At 39.7% G+C, this 15,733-nt stretch overlaps 1 protein-coding gene across 1 annotated transcript; it reads left to right on the forward strand.

Moving 5' to 3' along the window:
* Nucleotides 1-8,232: 8,232 nt before the first annotated feature.
* Nucleotides 8,233-12,037, forward strand: ptger4b (prostaglandin E receptor 4 (subtype EP4) b). The gene is made up of 2 exons (XM_031754618.2): nt 8,233-9,347; nt 10,519-12,037. Exons 1-2 carry the CDS (start codon nt 8,568-8,570, stop codon nt 11,086-11,088), a joined length of 1,350 nt encoding a protein of 449 aa, XP_031610478.1. The 5' UTR covers nt 8,233-8,567; the 3' UTR covers nt 11,089-12,037.
* The last annotated feature ends 3,696 nt before the right edge of the window (nt 12,038-15,733 follow it).

The following is a 15,733-nucleotide window of genomic DNA, read 5'->3' on the forward strand; positions in this document are numbered from 1 at the left end:
TACTTGCTTTTGCGGTATGGATAATCAATTCTGTGCATGTGACGTGCTTTTGCAGGCTATCCACTAGGTTTTGCAGTTTGCACTAATTGTTTTGGGAAATGCACTAACTGCTGTGCAAATGTTGATGGTGTTCTGAGAAACGCACCAAAGCGACTGAGAAAAACTGTAAAAGAACAAGCATTTATCACATGTAAATATTTATTTGGGTATTCAGTTAAAAGGTAAAAGATGTCACTGCTATAAAGCCATCACAGATTTTTTGACTTGAAATTAACCTCTTGTCAGCACTCTGTCAAAAGCCCAAGCTGCAGCTTTTTGCTGTCACGTCTCCCTCAGTGTTTATCTTTTAATCTTTTCTAAATATCCCACTGCTAATACAATTTCTGGATTGTTTATTGGGGTAAACTCAGAATACATCCACATCCTCAGAGATCCACCTTTAACCCGAGCTGCTTCACAGGACTAGGGGCAGTAACCTGAGTCTCCAGGGGGTTTACTCCTTTCTAATGACGTGGGAAGGTTATGTGGGGTGGCGTGATAATAGCTGGACTTTCTCTGGAGCAAACACCCAAGAAGTTAAAGCCATTTTTGGTGCTTGGCTTTCCTCTATTTATTGGCAGTCTCATGATTCCACTGTCTTATTTTTTTTTATTCATTTAAATAAGAACTGGCATGGAGTAAAGACAAATCAGGACTTGCCACTCAGACATTCATCCCCTTATTTAGAACTGAGGGGATCTTCAAGCTGTATTGGGCATCTCCAACTCTTGGCAAACTCCGAAATGTTAGAGCATAGCATGCATAGTCATACACCGCAACAGTAAAATAAACAACATAAGACAGATCTGCACTTGTAAAAGAGAAACAGAGTACGCGATCCTCACTGACACATAAAATGATAATTAATTTTCTCTGCTGTACTCATGAAAATCTATCCTATGCTCTCAGAGGGTTATGGTGCAAATGCATTTCTGCAGCCAATCTGTTCTTATGATAAATTCTGTGTTCATTAGGCCTCCGGGGAAGTCCACACTAAAAAGGAATCTGAGGTTTTGTCACATGACCTCACTTACACTTGGCTCAACTCCCCAAAGTGGACCTGAGTTCATGATGAGGAAGAGAAAAAAGGATGGGAGCATGGGGGCTGTGGCGGGTGGTGATCTCGGTGCTTATGCCTCCCTGAGGAACTCAAAAATCTGTATGTTTTTCCCAGGCAGGGACAAAGCTCCTTTTCAGTATTTTCTTTTTCTAGGATCAGCATTCCTGTGCTACATCTACACACACCCAGGGTAGTTTATTCAAGTTGAGAGATTTCAGCCTATGAGCTCGTTGTCACTCTGTCCACATCAGTCTTATAAATTCAGTTTTGCTCCAGTTCAGCTGCAGGTGAGAGCTGACATGTCAAAGATCCCAAAGAAAATGCCTAAACGTAAAGTAACGATTTACAAAATCCTATTAAATAATAACACTCCAATGAAAAGGAAGGAAAATGTATTTGCTAAACTAAGCTAACTTTTTAAATACTTTTACATTTACTAAAACAATGAATAACTGCCGAGTTTAGTGGCTAGTTGCAGTTGTCCCAAATTCCTTCTCTCAAATAGTTAATCATTTGTAATTTTTGCATTTTACTTTGGACTCTGCTCTGGGCTGTTGCCGTTTACTTTTTCAGCCATTCTATTGGAGATTCGCTGTTGTGTTTTGGATTATTGTTCTATAACATGACCAAATTTCAGCCAAGCTTTAGCCATTGGACAGATTGCCTCACATTTGACCCTAGAATACTTTGGTATGTGGTTCATGGTCGACTCAATGATATCAAAGTGTCCAGATTCTGGGGCTGCAAAACAAACCAAAATCATCACCCCCTCCAACACCGTGCTTGACAGATATGAGGTGCATGTGCAAATATGCCTTGTTTGCACCTCTTTGGTTGGTTGTTCCATAAGCCTTGTAGCCTATTCAGAAGAAACTTTGCAAATCTAAGCTGTGTTTCTATGTTTTCTTTAGAAAGGAAAAGAAGCTTTCCTGTGGCAACCTTTCCAGACAAACCATACTTATACAGTGTTTTCCAAATTTTCCTGTTATTTACTTTACCAATAAACAGGCTAATTGAAACCTGTAGAGTCTTAGATGTAGTTTTTTGCAGTTTCTCTTAGTCTGACCTTGGGGTGAATTTGCTTGAACATCCACTCCTTGGAAAATTGCAGCATTGCATTAACACATACCCAATGCTTCAGACTAGCAGATTTTCAATACCTGTGGTTTCACGGAGATGCTCACACTTGCCGATGATCAGTAAATCAACTGCTTTTGATTAGCCACACTTGGCTGCTGCTTACCCTCCTAATTCCCATGGAAGCACTAAGGGTCTACTTAATTTTTCACAGAACTGCATAGAGTCCTGTGAAAACTTTCTTTTTCACTAGACTGTACACAGTAATGTTGTGAATGACATGACGTTTTTGGAAAGCCAGTGGTTAGTTGACCTGATTTTCGATCAAGACAAATAACCCCAAACTGTTTTATTATTTAGCCTGGTGATGAATCTAACATGTTTACCACAGTTGCTGTATAAACATTGCAAATGCCCATCCTGGAAGAGTATTAATGGCATATCATATTAACTCTCGGTTCTGAGTCATATTTGCAAAGACTATCATCAAAAATGGTTAGCAATGTGAAACCATAAAGATCCATAAAGATTTGATCAGACTTCAAATATCTGACTAATTTGCTGAAGAGCCACAGCATACACGTCCTTGCGCTTACATCATTGTTTTTGTTTTGTACTTGTGCTTTGCACCCTTGGGTATTTGCAATTTTATCTCTGCTGCCAGCAGTCATGCCTCAACAGTTACAGTAAATGCTTGTTTGCCTCTTTATTACTGAGCCAAAGCCACATGAAGTGTAAGCCAGAAAGCGGTACCCAGTTGCCCATTTTGTTTAGAGAGACTAGTAGCTGCTGCCCTTAAGGGAAAAACAAGTGCAAGCCAACATACTACAAGTGTAAAACAGAAGAAAAAACCTTAAATCTATATATGGTCTTTAACTGATTTAGATTTATCTGCATATAGTTTAAAATGAGATCTGAAAAATATGCTACTATATATAAAAATGTCTGTAATTCTTGAACAGTTAATACAACACTTTCAAGTGGTAAATTAATCTACACTTGGAACTCCCTGCGTCTGTGTACAGAGGCAAAATTATAAAAACTTTGTCCTTGTCCAAATAGTTATGGACCTAACTGTATTTAGGAGTTATGTATACTTGGTTTGCTGGCAATGTAGAGCCATGTAAACCTTTCTACAATAACATGAGTGTTGAAATAAAACATAAAATAATCTCAATAAAGAGAAACTTCTCTCTTGCAATTAGGACAAGAGCAGTGAAATTTGACAGATCCTTGTCCAAACCTTTTGCCATATAAAGTGGGGTCAAACAAGGATGTTTGCTGGCTACAACACTTTTCAGCTTATATTCTTTTGCCTACTTCTACATGACACATTCAAAGAGAGCATCACACAAAAAACAATGGGAAACTTTTCAACCCTGAACATTTGAAGAAAAAGACCAAAGCATGAGAAGTCCTGATCCAAGATCTAGTATTTGCTGATGACAACAACACTCATTTCCCGCCCGGAGAAAGCACTACACAGCCGTCTTGACAAGTTCGCAGCTGCTTGTGATGACTTCAAGCTGACCATCCGATTAAAGAAAACCCAAATCATGTGCCAAAGAACATCTGCTGTCTCAAAGCTTCTAATCAACAGCTATGCACTGGATGCTGTTCCACATTTTGCTTCCCTTTGCTGCACAATTACCCCAAACAAGTCCATGAAAATAGGAATTTGCAAAAGGACTGGCCTGGCTGCCACCAACACGTTCAGCATGTTTCTCCAAGGAAGTGATTCCTGAATAACCTACGCTAGGCAAGAACACAGGCTGAACACTTTCTACATGAGGAATTTCCAACTCCATTTTGGGCATTACATGGACAGACAAGGTCACTAACATTCTCATGCTTGCCGGAACAGGGCTACCAACTACCAACTATGTACACTATCCTCAAACAAACACGACATTTGGACTTGAACATGTCAGAAAAATGAACAATGAACGCATCCCAAAAGACCTTGAAAGAAGGCAAGCACCAAATTGGATGTGTGAAAAATAGACATGAAGAGGAGTGGCATGGCCACTGGCCTTTGGGAGGAAACTGCCTTGGACCATAGGAAGGCAGTAGTTGAGTGACCTCTTAAACAAAATAAAGAGAGGATAGCTGCAACATCCCATCAGAAAAGACACCAGCAAAGAAAGGCTGTCAGACCGTAAGCCACTCCCATAATTGGATTCATCTGCAACAGAGTGTGCCTTTTAAGAATTAGACTTGCTGGCCGCTTTAGAAAGTGTTCCACAACTTCACGGCACTAAACATGAACTTTTCTCTGACATTTGCCTACAATATGAATTTGTTTGCTTTCTGACAAACTACCAGCTTAGAGACACAGCAACGCCATGAAACCTCTCAGAATATGAGACTTGCCATAGCATTAATTAAACCTTTCACCTTGTACCTAGTTGTTACTAGAGCAAAGTTACCCATTAAAATGTTTTTTTTTTCTGATATGAGTGACCTTTTTCTTTGTTGGAAAGAAAGCCTCACCCTGTGGTCAGAAGAAGTGTTACCTCTTTGAAAGTTTCACAAGTGTTGTGGTGGCGTATGTGACATATTTGCAGACCACACTAGCACACAAACACTAACATCCTGCTCTAAATCATCTTGTTTACAAGTCACAAAAAACAGAATTGATTTGTTAGTCATCACTTGTTTGAATCACAACTATCACAACAACTATCAACTTCCCGACACGTGCCCTAACAAACATTGAGTTATTTACCTGCTGCAGCTGTCATTGCATTGCACAGTGCAAATGTCCATATTAAAATGTCACACATTTAACAAACATAACATTGTGTTTGAAGTTGCATTTTTATAGCACTTTATATTATTTGGATTAATGGCTACTTTCTTAAATATTCATGTCAATTTATATAATTGAGATAGTCTTGAAAAGTTCTGAGGTGACACAGTAGAATGTTTACAAGATGGGAAATGGTGGTTTGTCTTTACCACAAGGTTAAAACATACCACTGGCTGACGCAAATGTGTGTTCGACACGTTTTGATCTTCGAGCGAAGTGTGAAAAGTAAAATTAAGAACTTTATACAGCGATGTTTGCATTCATTGACAGCAGCTTGGAGGCTTGTGCACATTTGCAGCTGTAGAGTGGATTCCTGTAAAATAGCATGTGTCACAGTCTTTGCGTGGAAATCTGATAAGAAAGACAAAACGCTATTTATAGATGTCTTGCCATATGGCCTTGTGGGTTATTTTTTTCTTTTTGTGATAACCTTTTATGTCATAGGAATCATTTTAAATGGTGTTGGTGTTAAATACCGTACAAAACAAACTTGCTTTTTCTTAAAAATAAGTCATTGGATTATTTTCATTTCCATGTCAGAGAGGGAGCACGGCTTTTTTTCGCCATGCTCATTAGCACTTTTCTAATCACTCTTAGCATAGAGCATAGTAGAATTAGTATACAGCTACAGTATACAGCTGACTCATGATAGCAAAGGTCAGAAATTAGAATACTTCCATCTGTGTTTTATTTTTTCATTTAAAAACTGCTTTGGTTAAGTTGTCTTAAAGATTGTGGTTTTGGTTTAATCTTGATGAAGCAGATGTGTCTGCATGTCACTGGGGAATTCATCTGTTTTAAAAGATCTTAATCTAAGCTAAACGAAATACTGCCTATAGAGGTGTAAACGCAGTCATCCGCAGTATTATCACTGGTTTTGAATGTATTTTGAAGCAAACATGTTTACCAGTGTGACGGCCAAACAACGGTTTCTGATTTACCTGTTATTCCAGAAACCCTGATCTTTGGCTAAATGTTTACCGTAACTGTAGTTTTGTCAAATGTTCTGTTTGGACAAGTGAGAATTGTTCCTGGTTCCTTGTTGGCTAAAGCCTTCCTGTGTCAAGCTTGCATGTTCTCCGTGTACCTGCATGGGTTTCAGAGTACAGATTCATACATTTTGTTCACCAGCAGAGTTACTTGCAGACATTGTGACTTTTATGACTGAGAGATAATTTGAAAGAAGTGAACGTGATCAACTGAGATAAAGAATTTGGTTTGATCTTTCAAATTGTCTCATTTAAAAGAGACAACAATCTTAACCTGGCCTAAATCAAATGCTCCCTATAGAAGAGTAAACCCAGACATCGCTAAAGATGAATTCATTGAGTTACAGAATTTAAATAGTTAAAAAGTAAAAAGCTATTTGGTGATTGGAGTCTGATGAAGCAACAGAACAGAGTGTCAAGAATGACACGAAGTAGGTCAGGGCCCGTCAAAGTCTAGGTGCTGGTGCTAGTTTAGATGAAGCAGACTGAAGCTTGGAAACGGTCTCTGATCGACCAGGGTGAAGTGGAAATGGCGAGGAGGTGGTTTGCACAAATGAGAGCATCAAAGGCAGAATGAGAGCACTGACATTTAAAACATATGAAACAGAGGCTGAAGAAGGTGGGTAAGAATGATGATGGCTGAACTGAGTTTGACAGCATGTGAAAATGAAAATGAAAATAATTTAAACCTGCCAATGTAGACAGATGAGTCTTCTCTTGGGCTTCACTTGGGGACATCAGGTCTGGTGATTTTAAATGCCGATTGTACATGATGGAAAAAAGTAAGCAGCTGATGAGGACTTTAGGCCATGGCATGAGGACAAGAGCACGACATAGTTTTCCAAGGTCTAAAAAAGACAATGTCTATCTTTGGTCTCCCACTTTCTTTGGAGTTTTGCGTCCACGTATTCCACAATCCCTGAATTTTATCTTATTATCTGATTTATCTGATTTTTTAACAATGTTAAATGTGGAGGTGGACTTACCTTCTCCCCTGTGACTAATCTGCTTTATCATTTGCATACATTAAAACTCTGGAAGTAACTAAAATTAGTTTTTCAAAATTATACCAGTCTAAATTATGTTAAAGTACTTAAAAACCTGGATAAATTCCCTATGTTAATTTTCAACACACTATTAAATATTGCAAAGGTATGCAAATTAAACCCACAGGTCCCGATAGACAGGTCCCTGTAATGGGATAAAAAGATTTTTTTTTTTTTTTTTTTTTGGTGCTTTGTTTTTGTTTTTTTCCATTCATTAGGAACTCAAAGATTATTCCCAGTTCACAGTGACTCATAGCCTCTGAGTTTGTGCTGACTGGTGACATTTTTGAAAAGGGATCCAACAATCTGCAGCCTTCTGTTTCCTCATTCAGACAGATGGTAAGTCAATTCTTTCTCAAACTTATACTTAAAGTGCCAATCACAGCGTGTGTCATGCTTCGACTTTGATCATTTTACTTTGATGGAGGTATACGCACAAGTAGCAATAGAACCATGTAAAAAAAAAAAAAAAAGGTTAAGTACATTAAGTTCGTTTTTCAGCTTAATTTTTCCAGCAAAGTGGTTTATGTTGTAGTGTGGTACCTATAGTTTATATCACTAATGCATCAATATGACCGGCTTTATTCAGAGGGACATAAATCTTGTAAAATTTCGAAACCACTTGGCTTTCTTGAAGCAAGTGAAAAACGTGTTGTTATAATGTGAGCCTGTGACTGCATAACCTGAAGAGTACCGTGCATCATGATCAAGATAACAGTGCATCAACACTGTATTTGTGTTGTGTGAAAATAAGTCGAGAAACTGGTGTGCAGAGCTGTTTTGCAACTGTGGCGCAATAAAAAGTGCGACTTTTCCCTCTGCGTAAAGACAAAGATGAAGCAGGCTTCTAGACTTTAGACTGCTTCACATCACTTGAGTTTCCTCTGATTCTGGAAAACCACTGAGTCATCTCCTGCTATCTTTTAATTTGCTTGATAAATAAAGTCGCTTTTTTTTTTTATAAACCACACTTATATACTCTATTTCATTAGATATTTTTATGCATGGTTATTCCCAGTTTAATTAACTATTCTGGTTCAAACCAGCTGACTGGTATGACTTTTGCGGTGATGAAGACGTTGATAAACTCACGTCCTCGGAGGTGCACACGTGGAAATCCAATCATAAAGAAGAGCTCAGACACTCATTTCTAACCTGCGCCTTCTTTCTGGCGCCTTCTCTGCTGCAGATGGTGTTTGGTTGTGGTGCTGCGCGAAAAGTTCTCTGGTTAAAGGAAATACAGAGGAGGAGCTGCCGTCAGTGAGCCAAGAGGAAACTACTCTGTCAGATGATGGTGTAATTACAGCGTGAAGCGCAGCTCGCAACCTCGGTCGGAACATCTCTTGCAAAGCAAAACCACCTGAGTGAACGTTTGTCTCCTGCGGATTCGTACTTTACCCAAAGATATGGAGTATAAATTCTGTGCGTAAAAAGAGACGTTTTGGAGATATGGGTTTGGTTACCGGAGAACTGGAGGAACGAGCATTAATGGGAAGTGTCACTGCTTTGCTCAGCGTGAACAAGTGAAAGAATTCATTGCAGTTATGAACTCCACGAAAGAACAATCCGGATTTCGATCGATCACCATCCCGGTGATTATGTTCATCTTCGGGGTGGTGGGGAATGTCATCGCCATAGTTGTTCTGCGAATATCACGAAAGGAACGAAAAGAGACGACTTTTTACACACTTGTGTGTGGCCTGGCGGTGACAGACCTGCTGGGCACCTTGCTGGCCAGCCCCGTCACCATCGCCACCTACATCAAAGGCACCTGGCCTGGAGCTGATCCACTGTGCCAGTACTCCGGCTTCATCCTGCTCTTCTTCTTCGTGGTGCAGCTAGGCATTGTATTTGCAATGTCAGTGGAAAGATACCTGGCAATAAACCACGCATATTTCTACAACGAGTATGTCAACCAGAGACTCGCAGCGCTGGCTCTTTTAGCCATATACATTTCCAACGTTGTGTTTTGCGCACTGCCCAGCTTGGGGTTCGGTAGTGTGACGCTCCAGAACTCTAAGACCTGGTGTTTCATCGACTGGAAAAGCAACGACACAACTGTCAAGACTTTTAATTTGATGTACGCTGGGGTGAACTCGTGCATCGTGCTGGCCACTGTCATATGCAACGTGGTCGTGTGTGGAGCTCTAATCCTGATGCACAAGCGGTTTATCCGCCGCACGTCTCTGGGAACAGATCCGCGGCGGGTCGCAGAGCTCCGGCGCAGACGGAATTTTGGACGATTAGCTGGAGCAGAGATCCAGATGGTGATCGTGCTTATAGCTACATCCGCTGTCGTCCTCATCTGCTCCATACCTTTAGTGGTGAGTATGGCGAAATGGTAACGAACAAGCATGCCACTAGTATATGCGCGCACTAGACGATCACAGAGTTTTAACAAGCTATTTTTTTCGAGAAAGAAAAAACAGCAAAGAAATTGTGGTAAACTTGATCAGAGTAATGACAAAATAGACCGTGCGCACGCAAACACAAATACCAACATGGGTTTTACGCATGTGTTTTCTGAATGTTGTCCTTGGTTTAGAGCTTTGTGGTCTGCTGACACACTTTGTGAGCCGTCACACGTTTCGCGTTTAACACCCTTTGTGCTTTCACTTCAGCATACACACATACACACGTACACAAGGGAATACGTGTGTTTGTGTGGGGGACTAATGAGAGTATTTACAGTAACAAGTGTCGTTAAATTTGCTAACTTCAAAAGTCTCCATTCTCAGTTTATTCTCAGCTTTATCAGCAGACGTCATTGTCCAACCTGAGATAATGTCAAGGAGCAAAGTTTTGAGTGTTTTTGTTAAAACATCCTCCTCTTTGTGTTACTTTTGCAGAAGTGAACTGTGCACTAAGAGAACTGTAGCTTCAATTTGTACAACCCAGACAAGTGCCACGTTTATTTTTTAGATCAACTCAACAATACATTTGCAAAAGCTTTATATTCTCACTGTGCCTGTTAGAAACGTTTTAGGATGAGATTTTTTTTTTTTTTAATATCGGTCAAAATTATGATGTAATGATTAGAAATGATAAGAAGCAATTCATTGTAATGTTAGTAGTGATAACTGACTGCTGTTTTAAATCTTAAGATTTAAACTTCCGGGCCTGTGGCGTCTTGAAAAGACAACTGATGATTAGACTCGAGGGAAGCCCAAGTGCCAAAATCTCATTTGGTATATGAGAGCAAGAAATGTGGGAATTTCTTTTATTGACTTCTTGCCCTTTGTACTTTACCTCAGTTAGCAGAAGTCAGATAGTGTCTGTTTATGCTTGACCATTCTATTTCAACTGTGTAGGAATATTAAATAAATTGATGGAATCAAGTGTAGCCAATCAAGCGTCGACAAAAACAAAAACAAATAATTGTTTACTTTTGTAAAATGTTATTCTGTGTTCTTTTACAGCTCAGCAATAAATAAATAAAAATGTTGATGCTTATTAAACTTTTCTACCTTTCTGTTTTCTCTGCTTCCCTCTCAGCTGAGGATCTTAATAAATCAGCTGTTCAGAAACGATGGAGACAAGAACTCGATACTTAACGACCTGCAGGCCATCCGCATGGCTTCCGTCAACCCCATCCTAGACCCCTGGATCTACATCTTGCTCAGAAAGACAGTTGTTCTCAAGCTATTGGAGAAAATCAAGTGTCTGTTCTGTAAAATGGGTGGACGGGGACGAAGCAGCGGCAGGCACTTCCTCTGTGCTGACGGTTATCTCTCCTCATCCATCGTCTCTCGGGACTCACCCTCACTGATGGCCCGTGAATTGCGGGAAATGGTGAACACATCGCACACCATGCTGTACCCATCAGAGAGAAACACGCACCCACATGGGTCAGTTCAGGCGGGGGTGCAGGGTGACTCTAGCATCCCTGCTGTACAGACATTGCAGGTACCCCAGGAGGTCCACGGGTCTAAGAGGGGACACGGCGTATTAGAGGACAAAGTGTCGGAAACACCACTGAAAGAGCCTCCAGTGTGTCCCAAAGACCCGCCTCTACATGTCACCTTTACAGATGAGACAGCAGATATACAAGAAAAATGTATATAACCATAAGCATAATCACTAAAATAAGACTTTCCCCTCAAAGATGGGAACCAGTGAAAGGACTGCAAACAAAATTTGGAGACTGAAAAATCTGTCAGTCTGTAGATATCTTGTGGACTGCTACAAACATTTGACAGATGAATTACAGACCTTCTGTAAGTACCCGTTATCAGTGTGTCACTCCCCATTCATTCTTTGCCATATTGCTAAACACATGAATACAATCACATAACTTTTATTAGTAAAACCCCACCGGGGGAGTGTCATAAAGCTCTCCTGTTGCACTTTTTGAATTTCAGCTCATTGCCAGGTTGTCTTTGTTTCGCTGTGATTCAACAACCTGCACAATGTCTGTAAAGAATTTGTTGTGTTAAAATGTGAACAGTGTGCCAGGATGTTAATTTATTTCTAGTGTTAAAGTGTACGTTTCTGTCTTCTCTGTGAGAAGGTTCAGTTAGTTTGAAGATAGGTGCAGGGTGAATATGTGTTCGTGTTTTATTTTGTTTGTTTGTTTCAAACATTAAACTTTTATTGGTTGTCAGAGCAGCTCTTTCATCAAAACTATGATCATGCATCCCCTGAATCCCATAACAAAGGCAGCTATACACTAGAGTTCCACAGTGCAGACACTGGAGGACGTTAGACTTCAAAGTGACTCCTAAAAATCCTTCTAATCCCATCATTTTATTGACTTAATTTGTAATGCAATGCGTAATAATCCCAGCTAATCAGAGTTTATAAGGAAGATAAGGCAGGAAATGAAAGCTGAAGCCATGACCTCGATATACTGCTGCTATAAAGACTTATATAAATATAAACACACGTTCATGTTCAGTGTCAGATTTATCACAAAATGTTGTGTAAATGTGTCTAATGAAAAAAACAGCAACAACTTATGTACCAAATTTATAAACAAAATAAAAGTGTCTAAATATTCATATAAGCTAATAAACGTCAGCGTGTTGTTTTCTTTTGGCATCAACAGGAAGAGTGAATATGACCTTCAATGATGTGCTTAAAACTTGCAAACAAGTATTAACAGCAAATAAATGCTTGATGATGTACAGTTACTGTACGTCAGTAAGTTTTGGAAGAAGGACACATTTTTTTGAAGCTTGACTTCTGTGCAGCACCACAGAGGATTTTAAACAGTCAAAATGAGACTGAAACGCAGGTGTTCAGCTTTAATTTGTTTCATTAAGTGTTTAGAAATTACAGCTATTTTTATACACAGATCCACATTAACAAAGGATTGTTTTAATGCGTTAATGAAGTCAGTGACTGCTTGAAGTCTCGAACCCAATGTTGTGTTTCGCCCCTTGAGATGATCTACCAGGTCTTTGCTTCAGTTGCCTTTAATTGCGTCTCTATTTGTGGGTCTCTCTGCCTTCAACTTTGCCTTTGCTAACTAAAAAAGTATTGAGTTGCGATCAGGTGTCTTGGCGACTTGGCCACGGAACCGTTTCCCATTTCTTTACCTTGAGAAACTCTCAGGTTATCTTTTTAGTACGCTTTGGGTACATTTTCACTGTGAAGCAGTGTCTGATCAGTTTTGCAGCATTTGCTGAACCTCAGCAGAGAGTATTCATCCTCTGCTTCTAGCAGCAGTCACATCATCAATAACCAGCAGTGACCCGGTTCCACTGGCAGGCATAGACGCATATGCCATAACATAACAACACCATGTTTGACAGATGACTTGCTGTTCCTTTCCTTCTCCACATGTTTCCCTTCATTCTGGTGCAAAATAATCTTGGTTTCTTCTGTCCAAAGATTTTTTTCTTTTTTGCATTTTTTCAAAACTCTACATGCTCTTTTATATGTTTTCTGGTAACTCTTTCGCTGCTTTTCCTGTTTTTTAGTCTGACCAGTGCTTTGCACCTTGTTGTAAACCCTCTTGATTTCCATCCACAAAGGTTTCTCCTAATTATAGACTTTAGAGCTCTTGTTGACATCTCTTTGGACCTCTGAATGAGAGTTCCAGTGAACGGTTACCAAATACAAGATCAGCACTTGAAATGAACCCAGATGTTTTGTCTGCTGAATTTGGGATGGAATATGAGGGGACGGACATCGCCTGGTCATGAGACAGCTTGTCAGTCAATTGTCCGATTACTTCTGAGCATCTGAAAATGTGGGACTGTGTCTGCACTTCAGTCACATCTTGACTGTGTGATTTAAAAGCTACTGCAGTGGTATACAGAGGCAAAACACAAAAATATGTGTTAATGTCCAAATACTTATGAACCCACTAACATTACAAGCAAGTGCTTCTCCGAGTCTACTGAAAACAATACTGATCAGTCCAGCAAAGACTGAGTTAAAATCATTAGTTATCACTTCAGGGTTAATGGCGTTCACCACTTTGTCAGTTAAAACAATGAAACTGGTTCAATTCTGTTCAGTTTATGCAGCACCAATTTACAATACTCATTTAGCACTTTCTATTCTAAGGTAAGGATCCTACAGTATTATAGATACGGGATCATGGATTGTTGGGTGTCAATGAGCAAGTACGTAAGGACAACGGGGACAAATAACATGACTGCGTGTGTTTAGGAAATAAACAAAAAGCGAAAAGAAAAGGATAGAAAAAGACAAGTTACAGAACAAAGCATAAACTACAGAGAGAGAGAAGACCAAAATTAAATAGTGGCGTGTAAATGCAGAGGAAGTAAAAGGGAGTTTTTAGGATATCCGGAGATTAAGGAATTACAACAGTCCAGCCTACAGGTAACAAATGCCTGGCCCCAGTTTGGAAGTGATTCTTTGCAACAAGAAAAAAGCAAAAAGCAAAACAAAAGGGAGAGTAGACGACTTAAACACAGCCCAAGTGAAATTTAAAAATTTCTATGCTATGGATGTTTATAAAAGATGTAGCACCTGCCATCTTCTTGGTCAGCACCGATTGCTTTGATCAATTTTAAAATCAATAGCCGGTTCAGATGGCAGGACATCGTTCACTTGCAGACAGCTGGTTTTTTACCCCTGATGATTTCCAGTTCCACTGTGGCCTCCGTCCAGAGCCTTCCGAGAGCAATGAAATGCCCCTCTGAGAACAATAACCCTTTAAAGACAGCTCTGACCTCAGACTTTGAAATCTGTTAAAGCTGTAGAGCCTCTCGGAAGACAGGAAATATTGACTGACAAACAATTGTGACAGGATTTTAGCAGAGACTCGGAAGGAAAAACGATTCTCCTTGGAAACTTGTCCCTTCTCTCCCCCATCTCATCAGCTCGCGCCGCTAACACGTGACATATATGACAGCCTGTTTTAGACATTTAAACTCTTGCCATGATGAGCCTGTGAAAGCAAAGGGTTATTTGAAGATGCCATTGAAAAAGAGGCCAGTTGTGACATTTTGGGCTTTTAGAATAACTATTGCACTATTTTAACTTGAGCTGTTTTTACCCAATCAGGATATTTGAGGATAAAAAAACAGAATCAAATTGATTTAGATGATGTTTATCGGAGAGTAGCTGATGAATAATGGCACTTATTAGCACTGCAAACAATTTAAAAAGGTTGTAATTACATTCTAGCTGATGGCTTACTAAACTATACTGTGCACTAATCGTTTTCATGAGCTGGAATAGAATGGCTGATCTTGTTTTTATCTTGTGAGTGTGTATCTTTATGGCAACACAACCATAGCAGGAACTATCACAAAGGTCATTCTGAGTATTTTGGCAGATGTATCTGAAGGCAGATTTTGTCAAAACAATAGCCTCTCTGCAAAACTGTGGAGGCTGCAATCATGAAACTTTAAGGCGTGTAGCTTATATTGAAATAAAAGCCAAGAAAGGTGTGGTCCGAAACATGGCCACTTAGTGCTCGTGCAGTAATGCAGAAAAGAGTGACAACCAAGTGACAGCTTGTGTAATCCCATCCCATGACAGCATGCTGTCATGTGTATTCTGTTGCCGTGCCTTCAGGACATATTACAGTATCGATCAGCCACTGAATAGTGGTGCTGGCTGCTTCTTGGCAGTTTCTAACTTTATTTATACAACTGGAGATAAAGAGCAACACATGACACATTACGCCATCTCAATATTTATTTCACAGAAACCAAAATGAAGAAGTATTGTGTAAAAAAAAACTAAGCACACCCCATGATTCAATAGCATGTAGAAGTACTTTTAGTAATAACTGGAAGTAAACATTTTCCCATTTGATCTGATTTAGTCTCCCACATTTTTGAAGAGGAATTTTGTCCCATTCGTCTCTACAGTGTCACCTCAATTCAATGACGTTTGCAGTTATGCACAGCTCTTTTAAGGTCCATTTCCGTAAGGTAGAGGTCAAGGCTTGACTGGGCCATTGCGACACCTTGATTCTTTTCGTTTTTAGACATTCTGTTGTCAATTTGGTGCTGTGTTTGACATCATTGTCCTGTTACATGACCCAGTTTGGGCGAAGCTTTAGTTGCTGGACAAATAGCCCCACGTTTGACTCTAGAATACTTTGGTATACAGAGGAGTTCATGGTCGACTCAGTGACTGTAAAATCAGTCTAAATTATTATGTCTCCGCCACCGTGCTTGACAATTGGTCTGAGGTGTTTGTGCTGATATGTGTGTTATGGCCAAATATCTCCATTTTGGTTTGTTCAGATGCAACTTTACAAATTTAAGCTGTGCTGGCA

The sequence above is a fragment of the Oreochromis aureus genome, linkage group 7 (assembly GCF_013358895.1).
Source record: "Oreochromis aureus strain Israel breed Guangdong linkage group 7, ZZ_aureus, whole genome shotgun sequence".
In the NCBI taxonomy this organism is placed as follows: domain Eukaryota; kingdom Metazoa; phylum Chordata; class Actinopteri; order Cichliformes; family Cichlidae; genus Oreochromis; species Oreochromis aureus.